This window comes from Podarcis gaigeae (assembly GCF_964106915.1).
Source record: "Podarcis gaigeae genome assembly, chromosome: 14".
In the NCBI taxonomy this organism is placed as follows: Eukaryota; Metazoa; Chordata; class Lepidosauria; order Squamata; family Lacertidae; genus Podarcis; species Podarcis gaigeae.
Window position 1 is genome coordinate 6534762 of NC_139690.1, and position 15102 is coordinate 6549863.

The 15102-nt window shown below is 45.5% G+C and overlaps 1 protein-coding gene across 4 annotated transcripts in view; it reads left to right on the forward strand.

Moving 5' to 3' along the window:
• Positions 1-2621: 2621 nt before the first annotated feature.
• The window catches only part of NEDD4 (NEDD4 E3 ubiquitin protein ligase), a 44034-nt gene continuing 31553 nt past the window's right edge, over positions 2622-15102 (forward strand). For 2 of the 4 annotated variants that reach the window (XM_083712483.1, XM_083712484.1), the window contains exons 1-3: positions 2622-2833; positions 13438-13511; positions 14250-14328. In XM_083712483.1, the coding sequence (XP_083568609.1) occupies positions 2735-2833; positions 13438-13511; positions 14250-14328 (252 nt within the window). In that variant the 5' untranslated portion in view covers positions 2622-2734. Of the gene's footprint in view, positions 2834-13437; positions 13512-14249; positions 14364-15102 lie in introns of all 4 variants that reach the window. The other 2 variants (XM_083712486.1, XM_083712485.1) reach the window with 2 other exon arrangements.

The following is a 15102-nucleotide window of genomic DNA, read 5'->3' on the forward strand; positions in this document are numbered from 1 at the left end:
CACATTGACAGGTTCCTTTGGAGCACTCAAACTGCCTTGCCTATGATTCACAACGTATGAAACTGCTTTAGACTCGGTCAGACCACTGATTGAGCTAGCTCAGTGTTGTCTACACCTGATGGGCAGTAGCTTTCCAAGGTTTTGGATGGAAGTCTCTCCCAACCCCACCTAGAGATGCCAGGGATTGATCTTGAGATCTTCTGCATGCAAATTACGGCATATGCTCAGCTACTGAGCTGTGGCAATTCCAAATATATGGCTATTAATTGGGGGAGGGGTATGGGCTGTCCAAAGACTGGAAAACTGACTAGAAAACCCACTTTACAAAGTCACATCTCAATATCTTCCTCAGCTGGTGAGACAATTAACGGGAAATATTAACGGGACAATTAACCAAATAGGCAGGGCCTATGGGCATAGCTGTCAACGTTTTCCCTTTTTTAAGGGAAATTCCCTTATTCCAAATAGGATTCCTCGCAAGAAAGGGGAAAAGTTGACAGCTATGCCTATGGGCCCCACTCCTTTTTGGGGCCCCACGACAACTGATCAAAATAATACAGATTTGATATTGAAAGAAAATTACAAAAAGGTATTAGGATATCATATGGAGGTAGAAGGCTAGGATAGAAAAGTAAACACCCTTTGAAAAATTATGTGGGAAACTACCCTATTTTTCCATGTATAAGACTATGTCTTCCCCCTTAAAAATGCCAAAAATTAGGGGGTGTCTTATACACGGATAGTGCCGAGGGTGGACTGGCAATTGGTTGCCACGAGCGGGGGGTGCGTCTTATACATGGGGCATCTTATAGACGGAAAAATACGGTATATATTTCAGGAGGTTTTCACCCTGCACTTGGGTGGAAAAAGCTCTCAAGATTGCCTTACAAAAAACCAGTAGTAAGAGAGTTGCGGCCTTCGGACTTGCAATCTTAAGCATCTTCAATCTTTTCCTACCTGGGAACCATTTTTCATAGGCACCCATATATTTGTATGGTGACAGACAGTGCTGCTGCTGTGACCCACCTCAGAGCAGACCAGGACCCAGTAGAGGGTCCTGACCCACCAGTTGAAGACCAGTGAAACACCAGGAAAACGAAGGGAGGGGAGGGTGGCATAATGGTTAGTGTGTGGGACCATGACCTGGGAGACCAGAGTTTGAATCCCCACTCAGCCATGAAGCTCACTGGGTGACCTTGAGCCAGTAAATATAATATATAAGTAAATAAATAAGTTGCATCTGTTCCTCGCGACCCACCCAGGATGGAAATCAAGCAGGAGAACTACTGGTGGGAGCTGCCGCTTGGCTGCAAGATAAGTCACTGCACCATTGTTATTGTTGTTGTTGTGTTTTCGTTTAGTCGTGTCTAACTCTTCGTGACCCCACGGACCAGAGCACGCCAGGCACTCCTGTCTTCCACTGCCTCCCGCAGTTTGGTCAAACTCATGCTGGTAGCTTTGAGAACACCATCCAGCCATCTTGTCCTCTGCCGTCCCCTTCTCGTGCCCTCCATCTTTCCCAACATCAGGGTCTTTTCCAGGGAGTCTTCTCATGAGGTGGCCAAAGTCTTGGAGCCTCAGCTTCAGGATCTGTCCTTCCAGTGAGCACTCAGGGCTGATTTCCTTAAGAATGGAGAGGTTTGATCTTCTTGGAGTCCATGGGACTCTCAAGAGTCTCCTCCAGCACCATAATTCAAAAGCATCAATTCTTTGGCGATCAGCCTTCTTTATGGTCCAGCTCTCACTTCCATACATCACTACTGGGAAAACCATAGCTTTAACTATACGAACCTTTGTTGGCAAGGTGATGTCTCTACTTCTCAAGATGCTGTCTAGGCCTGTCATTGCCCTTCTCCCAAGAAGCAGGCGTCTTTTAATTTCGTGGCTGCTGTCACCATCTGCAGTGAACATTGAGCCCAAGAAAGTAAAATCTCTCGCTGCCTCCATTTCTTCCCCTTCTATTTGCCAGGAGGTGATGGGACCAGTGGCCATGATCTTCGTTTTTTTGATGTTGAGCTTCAGACCATATTTTGCGCTCTCCTCTTTCACCCTCATTAAGAGGTTCTTTAACTCCTCCTCACTTTCTACCATCAAGGTTGTTGTCATCTGCCCATTGTTATTACTATTTATTAAACTTATTAAGACACCCTTGGATTCCCCCCCCCGCAAAAAAGCAACTCAACAACAAACAAACACACACAATAAAACCAGCATAAAACAAACCATACAAAAATCCAAAAGCGCACTCAATCTTTTTTAAAAGACCAGATTAAAGCTTCCCCCCCACAAATAACTGAGCTGCCCGTTCGGAAGCCGGGCAAAAAGAAGAGGCCGGGAACGTTAAGAGACTGACTAGACCTCGCCGGCCACGCCCACTTGTGGCTCCTCCTCCAGAACTCGGCCTGGCTCCTCCCCACCCCGCCCTGAGAGGGAAAAAGGCGGGACACGGGGATGGGTGGGGCGCCAAGCCCGTGAGGCGGGCGGGGTTGTTGTTGACACGAGCGGAGGCGAGGTGGGCGGGCGCCAGCTCGCCGTGCTCCAATCCCCTTGAGCTTCCCGCGGCGGCTGAGGGCGGCGCGGCGGTCTCATTGGCTGCGGGGCGAGCGGCCCGGCTTATCTGGGCGTGGCCAAGGGAGGAGGGAAAGCTGGGCTCGGCCGCCTGTCGCTCATCTTGCCAGTCCGTCAGTCAGGCGAAGACGCTGAGGGATTCCGGCGGCCTTGTGCTCCCGGGGCCATGGCCGCCGCCGCCTCCTCCTCCTCCTCCTCCTCCTCCTCCTCCTTCTCGCCCGGGAATGTGCTGGGGCTGCCGGAGGGCGAGGGTGCTGCCGCAGAGGTGAGCCTGCGCTGGGCCGGCCCGAGGGCTTCTTCCCCCTCCTGCCTCGGAGGGTGGCGGGGGCAGCGGCCCCTGCGCCTTCTTCGACGGCGTCGCGGTGGTCCTGCTGGTCCGGCCCGGGGCGGCTCCCTCTCAGGTCCCCCACCGCCGCCTTTGCTCGGGCGCCCCCTGGTGGCGAGGACGGAGAGGCGGCAAATGGACCCATTTCACGGCTGGGGCAAAGGGAGGCCGGCCGAGCCTTGGGCTGGGGGCGGCCGAGGGGGCAGGGAGCGGGGATTAGCCCCCAGGTTTCCTCCTCCCCTCCTGTTTTTCCCCTCCCTTCCCAACCCCTCTTCTTCCTCTTCTCTTCATTCCCCCTTTTGATATGGGGTGGCGTACTGGTTCAAGAGGGAATCTTTTCGGGGGGGGGCGGGCTGGGAAGGTTAATACAATGTTTCTCAAACTTAGGTCTCCAGCTATTGTTGGACTACACCTCCCTTCATCCCTGACCACAGTCTTCCTTAGCTAGCAGGACCAGTGGTCAGGAATGGTGGGAGGGGTAGTCCAGCAACAGCTGGAGACCCAAGTTTGAGAAACGCTGGAGTACAACAAACTCTTGTTTGTTTGTATTGTGTCTTGCTTCACACCAAAGTAGAGGTTGTGGGGCAGTACTGGGGAGCGGTGTTTGTCTCCCATGTCTGGTTGTGGAGACTTGGGCCAGAGAAAGGCCTCTTCTTTTGCATCCTGTCCTGTGTGGGCAGAGGCAGGGTGTGGGGCAAAGAGAAGTGCTGAGAGCATCCGCTCCCATGCAATGGGGCCTTCAGTCTCCTCCCCATCTGTCATCTGTCTGCAGCCACTGACAATCTTTGAAAATCAATCATGGGAACTGTGAGTGGAGTTTCACTTTTCTTTTTTATTAAAGAGGTTTTAATAGGAGCCCTCTTCAGAAGTAAATCCAACTGCGGAATTTCTCAGCAGTGAAAGGAAGGCATTCTGTCTATGCCCTGGAGACTTTATCAATTCCTATCTCTGAAAACTGAATTCCCCATCTCCCAGGTTTCATTGGCCATGGCTTAAAAATGGAGAGTCCCCATCTCTGTTGCTTCCTCTTTTTTTCTGCTTATCCTCCACTGACATCTGAGATTAGGTTGTGCGGGTTTCCAGAACAAGTGATCAAGTGAAACTGCTAGCTAGGACAATCTTTGTGTGGTGGCAGCAGCTGCTCTTTCCCATCACAGGAAATGCCCAAGAATACATGCATAAAGTATCAGCTTCAAAGCATACCTGTCACTTGTACCTTTGAGTAGGTGCATGTTAGGGCTGGGCAATAATCTGGTTTTCAGCATAGTGATATATCACCAGCGAAACACCGCAATATACAAATATATCAGGATGGAACTATGTAGAGCAGAGCTTTCCAAACTGTGTTGCAACACGTTAGTGTGTCGGCTGCAGTGTGTAGGTGTGTTGTGCAAATGCTCCCAATGCTCTTCCCGGGGCTGGAAAGGGGTTAGTTTAACCTCTGGTTTGCTAGTAAAACTAAATTACTGTGTCACAAAATGACGTATGTCTAGAAAGTATGTCACCATCATGAAAAGTTTGGAAATCTCTGATGTAGAGACATGTGTGGTTTCTCTAGTGTTGTGGTTCTCATCTTCTTGCAATTGTGAGGCCCACAGATGCAAGCCAGGCAGAAATAGCTTGGAGTGGGCCCACAATGCAGTGGAATGAGCACCTGTTTTTCATGCAGTGGCACCTCTGGCGTAAAAGATCTGGGGATATTTTGGAGAGCTGCTGCCCATTGGAAGAAGCAGTACTGTGATGGTGTGAGCTGGTCTAAGGTGGCTTCATCTGTGACTTGCTTTTGTTTGAATATACATTTTGAAGTTAAGTAATATCCCTCTCAGTCCATAGAGGTTAGCTGCTTGTGGTTGTAGTGGCCCATATTTGGAATTGTTTGCCTTGAGGGCCACGTTCATCTGGAACTCCTCTGTTAAACCTATTGCATATGGGTGTGAGTATGATAGCTTCAGCATTTCAGGTGAGTACGATAGCTTCAGGAACAAAGAAACAGTGTGTGTGTGTGTGTCTCTGTGTTAAAATTGCACTCTGACAAGTACTTCTAAGAATTCATGTTTGCCTAGGAAGGAAAATGTTATGCCTGCGGTCCACACATACTGCCTTCGAAAATAACCTTATTTAAATGAATGGACCTCAAAGCCCAGGGCTATTTGGAGGAAGGAAGAGACTAGAGTGGATGAATCTGCCAATTCTGGTTTCTCATTTTGTTCAATCTTAAATTCAGTTTGCTATGTTTCCACATCAGTTTGCAAACCTTAAAAAAGAAACCCCACAGGAAAATGTTATGCATTATTCCTAAATACAGTAAACACATTTTTGCACAGCCTTTGCCTACAATATTCATTTTTGCAGGCTGCTTTCCTAAACATTTTGTATGTAATTTTTACTCAAAGACACACTTTTGAGCACCAATTTTTCTAGGTCATTATTTGCAAAGCATGTTTTAGCTGAAGAGCTACAGTGCAAAACTGGAAGAAGTGTGACTTTTGAAGAATCCATTTTGGTTTGAATATATAGGTTTGGAAAGTACTAAGTAAGTAAAAATTCTCTTCCTATCTGCAGATAAAATACATAGGATTGTTCCATGCTGCACTGGAGCAGCATGGCTGGAGAAAATTGCCCCTTACTGTATTGATACGTTGCCCAAAACCAGTTTAAAGTTCAGATTGCGATAACGATATCAGAATTTTTGAGCTGGCAATGTATCGTGGATTCCGCTCACCCCTGTGGCTGCTTCAAACACCATGCATTTTTTCCTCTGGAGTTACCATTGTTTCAAGCATGGCCTCCTCAGCTCTTCTCACTGTTTGCACCCAATCCAAATAACTTTATTGTACTAGCCATTGGCCATGACAGATCTGAATCAAAAATAAATACAAGCAAAAGGGGTGTCGCACCCTGCAAGGTTGCCTGATGCTCACCCACTCCCTCCTTCACTGCCAAGCTGTTGGCCTCAGGAGCCTGAAAAGGTGCTGGGGCCCGGCTGCCCCCAGCCATGCCTGTGCCTACCTGTTGTGTGCGCTCACCTGCCTGCTTGCCAGCACCTTCGCTTCCTTTTCCGGCCGAGCAAACGGGCTGCCTCCTTCCTCCTCACACCGGGTACTGGGAAGTGAAGGCTTGGCTGCATCCTGTGAGCCTCTGCTGGTGGGAGCAGCACTGGCTCCTCTCCCTTACCTTCAGGACTATGTGGTTGATTGGCGGCGGCGGTCACCAGAGATGGGAACTGCGCTGCGGCGATAAAGAGGAATGGAGTAGCCTCTGGTGCCTTGCATGGAGGATGGCTCCCAGTAGTTGCGACCGTTGCTGTGAGCTGGGCAGGATCTGGGGAGAGGCTGTGGCTCTTCATTTGTTTATGTGGTGGCCCGCCTGATGTGCTCTGCCCAAGGCAGCACCATCCACCTAGCCTTGCCATGTGGCAGCAGAACCTGTGCATGCTGTCACTGTGTTTAGGGGTAGGTGATGTATCCTTCAAAACCACTTTGAACTAGTCCACCTATAGGAATCAATACTGGGCTGCTTCTTGCTCCAAACCTTATTTCCTCTCTTCTCCCCATTTCAGACAATGTGATATATCAGTATATCATGATGTTTGGCTAGTGATATATCGCAGTGTTGAAAAACTGATATTGCCCACTTTATTTATCTGTCTTGTAGACAGCTTTACATTGCAAGGTAAATCTCTTAAGCCATCCACATATTTCAAAATAAATAACTATAAAAATACAATACAACTTTAACATTCAGCTACTCATCACTTCTACATTTTTAGTAACGTAATTAAGCAACAAAAACAATGTACATAAATAAAATCCCACAAAATCTAATTCTATACAAACTACCAATCAGCATCAAATACAGCATACAGTATCTAGAACAGGCTTCCTCAACCTAGGCCCTCCATATGTTTTGAGACTACAATTCCCATCATCCCTAACCACTGGTCCTGCTAGCTAGGGATCATGGGAGTTGTAGGCAAAAACATCTGGAGGGCCGAGGTTGAGGAAACCTGATCTAGAAAATATAATAAATAGTCCAAAAAGAAAAGCAAAACAAAAATTTGCATATAACGATGTTGTCACCCCAATGGCTCAGCTATTCTCCTTAAACCCAACATATCACTCCTTCCACTAAATTCTCACTTCAATAAAATATATTAATAAGCAACCAATAATTATGTATAGAAAGATAGGTCTGCTGAATAAGAACAATCCAATGACAGGAGACCTCCCCCAACCCCGCTCAGTTTCAGTTTCATCTCTCATCTGATGCAGTACAAAATCTCTCATCACCTCTCTGCTGGGAAGATTAACCTCTTCTCCACCAATAGACCTTCACCCAACGTTTTCAATGGGTTTGACTGGAGGAGTCCTAGGCTGTTTTGTGGACATTTCTCTTTTTATGTGGTGCACTATATTTCTTTACCTTGTTTTACTAGGTTCCTAAGGTGGGAAGACAGCGCATCTTAAGAGTCCTGTCCATCCCTCCCCCCCCCAGCCCCACTTGTTACCTAAAACTGCTAGTTCATATCCAGTTTCTGAAATGTGTAGTAGAGGCGAAATTGGATTTGTGGCTGCCGTCTGCTGGATAAGGGACTAAGCCTAGCTTGAGGATTTCTACATTGTACTAACACACAGGGCTTGTTCACACTTCCATTCATCCCAATCCTAGAAAGCAGGAGTCTGATTGGTTTTGTCTTTGTCCTCCCTGCTTTTCCCTAGGAAACCCATGCTTAAGCATTAAATCTGGAGAAAACGCGGTTTGCATTTGCTTCAGTTCTGCAGTAAATAACAAGTTTTTATGGTGGGAAATGGTGGAGCAAGCAAAAGTGTGGATGAGCCCTCAGTAGAGCAGCTCCTAAACTGAATCCCCAAACCCACAAGAAGACCTCCTGCCCCATTTTCTCCTATCTTGCAAAATGCTCTACCAGGGAACTTTATGCTGCTTCCTCAAAAAAGACTTACAATAAGACTTCCTCTCTGTGCTTTGCTTTGTAATAACCTTTCCCATCCTTGTGTTTTCCAGATGTTTTGGACTTCAGTTCCCAGCAGCCCAATCCTGCATGCCTTATATATCCCTCCCCACACTATTTTGCTTATTTCGCATACACTGCAAAGCCTGCTCTTTCACATTCCATATGGTAGAAATCTTTAAATCTACTTTAAAAGCAGAGCAGGAGGGGTGCATCGGTTTTGGGAAGAACATCTTTGCTTATGCGTAGCATAACACTGTGTCCAATAACTCTGCGTATGAACCATGTATCCTGCACTTAGGGCTGATGCCGAGACTGTGATGATTTTATCAACAAAGCTTTTGGGATTTCCTGTGTGGAGAGCCTGAATCTTTCATCTGAGGGTGGGAGCCTGACGTATGTTTTAAGTCCAGACGACTCTTCAGAAATTGCTTTTTAATTGCCAGTAATCAGATAAAGGTGCTGTACTCTCAGGATGCACATTCTTACCCAACATAAATGCAACATTTTGGCTTCCAACCCCAGCTGTTGTAATGACCAGTTTGAGGCATTGCTGGCACTGTAGCCAGTGCCAAGAGCAGGCATGCAGAGATTTTATCTCGCCTCTTTTTATATAAGCAGAACTTTTTGCACTATGGCAGCTTGTAAACCGCCTTGAGTGTTGTAAGATAGAAAAACGGTATACAAATTGAAAATGATGATACTTTCACTTTTACAGTTTTAATGTTCATTAAACTGAGTGATACATTACTCAGTTCCACAGAAACAGCATTATCAGAAATTGAGGAAGTGGCTACGTCATGTAGAACTGGCACAGTGCCAGGGCAACACAGCACCTCAAAGGTGGTGATAGTAAGAACTAAACTGGAACATTTCTGGCTTGAAAAGTTTCAGAATATTTGCTCTGGTTCACCAGAAGTGGCTTGGTCATGCTGGCCACATGACCCGGAAGCTGTCTGCGGACAAACACCGGCTCCCTCGGCCAGTAAAGCGAGATGAGCGCCGTAACCCCAGAGTCATCCGTGTCAGGAACTAACAGTCAGGGGTACCTTTACCTTTTATGGGATGTGGGTGGCGCTGTGGTCTAAACCACAGAGCCTAGGGCTTGCCGATCAGAAGGTCGGCGGTTCGAATCCCCACAATGGGGTGAGCTCCTGTTGTTCGGTCCCAGCTCCTGCCCACCTAGCATTTGAAAGCACATAAAGTGTTAGTGGATAAATAGGTACCGCTCCAGTGGGAAGGTAAACGGTGTTTCCGTGCGCTGTTCTGGTTCGCCAGAAGCTGTTTAGTCATGCTGGCCACATGACCCGGAAGCTGTCTGTGGACAAATGCCGGCTCCCTTGGCCTATAGAGCGAGATGAGCTCCGCAACCCCAGAGTCATCCGCAACTGGACTTAACGGTCAGGGTTACCTTTACCTTTTATGAGCCACGCATAGATTGCTATGGGTGTGACTGTCCTGAAAGTTTTGATTGCACAAATCAGCTTGAAAGCGGCAGAATACAAATGATCCTCTTAATGTGATTGGGATGGACATACATGCTGCCGCATTCAAGTTGAAAGCATATTCTGTTATATGTCTGGTAAACCTGTGAGAAGGGAACAGGTGGAAGGAATTCTGGAAAGTAAAATAACATATTTCTAAGTATTTTGTGTTTTTCTTTTTGGCTTGGATATTCTACTTCATGATCAAATTACGTAATATCTCTAATGAGAGACAGTTCCTCTGAAGGCTGTTCAGGGTCATATGTAAAGTGTTGAATGGCGGGCTTGATGCTTCATGTGTTCAGCTTAATAACTGAATCTTAGTGCGTTGAAGGGGGGAAAATCTATTAATAGTAGCTTGTGTCCTTCCTGCTCCAGTGCCTTTTGACTCTGGATTTCTTGCATTTTGTATGCTAGCCAATGCAAGTTATCTCACATTTCTTGGAGTTGTTGATCCAGCAGCTCAAAAAATCATCTTAGTGCAAGTTGCCACATAACTCTGTATTCCTGTGCAAGCTATGCTCATCTTTAACCACAACCCATTGGAGACTAATTTTGGTTTGCTTGAGTGTCCTTGTAAAAAAACATTCTACCAGGAAAAAAAATCACTTTCATTTCAAAAGTTCTGAATGTTATTTGGTCAATATCTTTAGGGTTAACATCCCACTTGTATTCCAACTTCAACCAGTTTCAGCTGAGTAGTTAAAATTTTGTCATTTTAAGCACCCCCCCCAAAAAAAAATAAACAATCACTTTTCATTTGCTTTCTTCATTCTTCTTTGGAAGCACAGCTGCATTCCTGCACCCACCTTAATCCATCTTCCTTTCAATGGAACCCAACACACTGGGTCTGATTAAGAATGGGCAAGCCTTTAAATGATTATTGGGTCCGTGATGTCAACAGCCATCTGTTTCAGCTGAATTAGGCCCTAATAGAGTGGCAACTAGTTTCCCACTAGATTTGCTGAAAGGAGGCATATGAGGATGCTGTGTAGCAGAGTGGTATTGACATCTAGCTCAGTAGAGTATGGGACTCAGGGTTGCGGGTTCAAGCCCCTGCATTGTAGGGGGTTGGACTAGATGAACTTCGTGATCCCTTCTAACTCTACAATTCTGTTATTATTTCTTGCTTTCCTGAGGTACTGGGAAACTGTGGAAGGGAAAAAGGATCCATAGTGGGTTCCTTTATTCTTGGTGAGCTTTGTCCTGCTGTGCACCAAGGAACATAGGCTTGGAGACCAGGACCTTCTCTTCCATCTCCCCCCTCTTAATACCCTGTGTGTTCTCGCCTTCCTGAAGAAGACCATTTTGAGAGAGTTTTTGTGAGAGTGGTCATACACTGCTTAATTTCCATTCAGGTTATTGAAAAATTGCTAACAAATTGTTTATGTGTTATCTTACTGGATTTCCATGGGAAATAAAAAATCTGGATTAAAGTTGAAAACTGTATGTGAGGAACATACAACGCTAGTGTGTTTTAAAGAAGCTTTGTGAAAAAAATAAGGAATATTGCAAGAATGTAAATGAGGACAGTAAAATTTTATTTAAAGGCGATACGATAATTAAGGAATGCGAAGATAGAAATTTAACTACGGATGATTGTCAGAGGAGTTGAGGGAGGTTCAATAAGTCAAAATATGTGATGTGGAAATTTGTATGATTGGAGATTTTATGAAAAAACGTAATAAAAATTTATTATAAAAAAAAATAAAGTTGGGGCGGGAAGAGATACAGGCTGAAATTACATGACAAAAACATTGTGTGAACATTGAAAGAAATTTGCGTCCCGTAATAAACACCTGTCTGGAAGTACCCCAAGTGTTAGTTGAGCAACCTTTGCAACGGGTTCCATTGTGAAAAACAGCTTTCCCCAACCTGGTGTCCTCCTGATGTTTTGGATTCCAGTTCCCATCGGTCCCAAGCAGCACAGTTGGCGGGGTGGAGGGGTCCCGGCTAGGATGCCTTAATGCAATTGGGATCATGAACTCAAACAATAGACTGGGGTGGACAAGCTCTAGATTTTGCTGCACTTCCCAGCAGGCAGCATGGCCCATGGTCAGGGATGATGGGAGTGGTAGTTCAGAAACATCTGGAGGAGGGCCAGATGTCCCCCCCTGCAACAACATCTGTCTTTGGGGCAGGATAACTGAGTACTCCCTGGGAGACATTCAAGAAATGGGGAAGTTTTTATGCTCCGTGAAGCTTTTCTTCTTCCCCCAGTTGTCCTTGGGGTTGTGGTAGCAAGATGTGGCTGCGGGAACCCAGCTAGATGGGCGAAGCATAAATAATAATAATAATAATAATAATAATAATAATAAATAATGAATTATGTGGGGTGGGGAGCTTGAAGGCAATATTTACATTGCTTTGCTTTCTATTTCCTCAAGCCTTGGGTGCACAATTTGTACCCTAGAGGGAGCACTTCCCCATAATTTGGGAGATAACTACGGTAATCATCGCAAAGACAAAAGTAGATTGTATAACTTAACCATTCAGACCACTTCAGGTCTGCGTGCTGCTGATGGCAATTGGGGAAAGAGACTACCTGGGTTTTATTGACTGGGTATTGTGCTGCTGCTTCTAAATGGTTACTGCAAGTACTTTCCCACCTGGTACATACTCATTTGTGCTGCAGGAAGACTGAAGCATCTTAAATGTGAAGTGGCTGTGGATAGTCAAGGGCTGATGTAAAATCTACTGCTGTACATTATGTAAATCAGCCCTCGTAAATTTGAGAGCCTACAACTCACATCATCCCTGACTGTTAATCCATCCTGGCTGGGACTGATGGAAGTTGCGGAGTCCAAAACCACCTGGAGGGCCACCGGTTGAGGAAGGATGGCATGTAGGCATATTCAGTTGTTATGAGTGCAGATCATAAGATGGTGAACAGCAGCAGCCCAGGTTCCTTGCTGGCTGCTGAGCCCCTTCCACCCTGCCGCTTAAGGAGCAGAGAGCACTTAGAGGAGCCTGATGAGCAGCAGGCAACTGTCTTCCCTGTCAGCACAGCCTGGCCCTTTCATAAAGAAAGCAGGATGCTCTGGTACTGCCTTGTGTGGTTGAGAGAGGGTGTTGCTTTGGCTGCCTTGCCTGGCACCAGGAAAGAGAAGGAAGCATAGCTTTTTGCCAAGAGAAAACTTTGGCCTGTGATGTCACGCAGGTGTCTGGGGATGCCCCACATCTAACCAACCCAAACAAAATGAAATTGAAATAAGTGAGCTTCTAAGAAAGATGGTTTGGGATTTGGAAAATATGGGCTTGGTGCACACAAACCAGCCTCTACCTACTGTGCCATCATAACTGGAAAGTCCAAGGATTGTGTTTAATTAACTGCCTTTACTTTCTTTTGAAAAGAGAAGGGAGATAGAAATATTTTAATTAAAATTGATTTTATTTTCTAACTATCATTTTCTTGACAGACTCGACTAGAGTAATGAGCTTCCCAGGCCTTTGACTTCCCCCCTGCCCCCCAAAACTGATCAGTCAGAGATAGTAGTAGTTTACATAAATTAAGGTAAAATAAAATGATGATAAAAGCATTACAATTATTCTCCTAAATAATCAAGCCTGGTGAAAAAGCAGGTTTACCTAGCATCTGAAAAAGCACAAAGTTGGGCTAAGATGCACCTCAGTGGGGAAGTCATTCCATAGATGCAGAGCCACCACCAAAAAGGCTCTTCTGTAGGCCCTGGCACTGCACACCTCATTTAATGCAGGAACCACCAGGACAGCCTCTTTCACTGACCTTAAATACCTAGGCAGGTTGATATGGAAGAAGGTGTTTGCTCAGATATTTGGAACCCAGGACATTCAGGATTCTAAATGTCAACCTAAGCACCTGGACTTAGGCTTGGAAGATGACAGGTAACTGGTGCAACTGTTTAAGAATAGGAGTTAAATGTGACCAATCTGCTGCTCCCATCAGCACCCTGGCTGTACCTACTGTAGTAGATGGTATCAAAAGCTACTGAGAGGTTAAATGTGTACTCACTTTCATATTGTGGAATCAATTGTGAGGTGGTTCTTAAACTGCACAGTCACCTTGCAGCTTGGCCAGAAGCTAACTGGAAGCAAAACTACTTCTTTTTCAGGAAAACGTGCGGATAGTGAGGCTGAAGGTGATAGCTGGAATTGGCCTGGCCAAGAAGGATCTCCTAGGAACAAGGTAAGCATCCAGCTCTCTCTACAAAGAGGAAGGGAGGAGGAAATAATGCGCTGTCCCTTCTGAAAAATCTCTTAAACTTACTTTTTCAGTGCCACTTTTAAGTGGAGCGTTAGTCATGCTTGTTCCAGTGCTCCTTGATCAACCTCCTGATGATTCAAGGTTGTACAAGGAGTAATGAGAAAATGATTTGACTCCTATGTAGGATCCCTTCCAGATTCTACAAGGCATACGAGATTGAATGCAGGAAATTATGTCATGTTCAGTCCACCCCACCCCACCCTGGCAAGTGTTATAAGAGGTTAGAGAAGGTAAGCTGTAGAGATCTGGACTGACCTGAGTTTTGGGAAACCTGGATTCAAATCCCTGTTCTGCCATGAATCTCATTCTAAAGAGAGGCACTTGCAGAGAATTGAGACTTCTGGGGCAATTGTTCTCAATTCTAAAATATACTACTAAATATATTCCTCCTCTTAATCTGCTAGCTTAAGGTCAACTGCAAAATGGCCACGTATGAACCAAGGAGAATGTTGGCTTAATTTCTCCCCTTATCTCTTGATAGTGAAAAAACAAAACTTTTGGGTGTGTGGGAGAGTGTTAGTGACATTTTGGCATGGATGGATTGACAGAATTTAGCAATACATACCAAGGTCAGTCTGTCTCTTTAAAGGGGTTGTGATGCCCCTATCTCTTGCAAACAAGTAATCCTATTTTAACCGTTTGTGCTTGTATTTTGTACAGTGATCCCTATGTGAAAGTGACAGTATATGATTCAGCAAATGGAATCCTTACCAGTGTTCAAACAAAAACTGTTAAAAAGGTTAGACTTTGCACTTTCTTTTGCATAATGAATAGGTGCAAAATCAAGCAAGTGACTTGAAAGTAGACATTTACTTGTTTAAGCTCAAATAGGTGTAAGATGCAGTAGTTACCAATGCAAAATAGCAGCAGGAAATAGGCAGAACAATATACCCTTGTAAGATGGCCACCTCCAACTTGGTGTGACATTTGATGGTTCCTTGTGGATTTTTTCAACAGCTACTGCAAACATAGTAACTATGTAAGAGATGTGTTTTTCCTAAATCAGCCCAGAAAACTGTACCAGAGTCTGATAGGAACCCGTTGCTACTAATCGGACTCCTCTAGAATCTGTCTCTGGGAATCTTTTTAAAATGGGCAGAACAAAACATAATGAACTATGTTGTCTACTTACATTTTAGCCACAGAGACATAGATGTTGAGATCTGCCTATAGAAGGTGACTTCCCCACCCCCCTCTTCCTGGCACCCCCCTCCCTCAAAAAAAGAAAGAGTTTCCCTTCCCGCAAGGGTTGGGAGATCCTTCTGAATGGATGGGCTCTGAGGGAGAAGGACCAGGTTTCCTCTTATCTTGCTTTAGCAGCTCAGCCTGCCTCACTCAGCAGGAGCCTTTGGGATGTACTTGTGGATAGAGAAGAGAGTGGGAGCTCCTCCTCCTGCCCACCCTGTTACCTGGCCTGCACTCTTGGTTGTTTTGATGCTGTTTTCTAATCTGCCATTTGCAGATGCAGTTGATATCCTCTGGAGTTGCTGATTTGTAAATGCACATCTCCTAG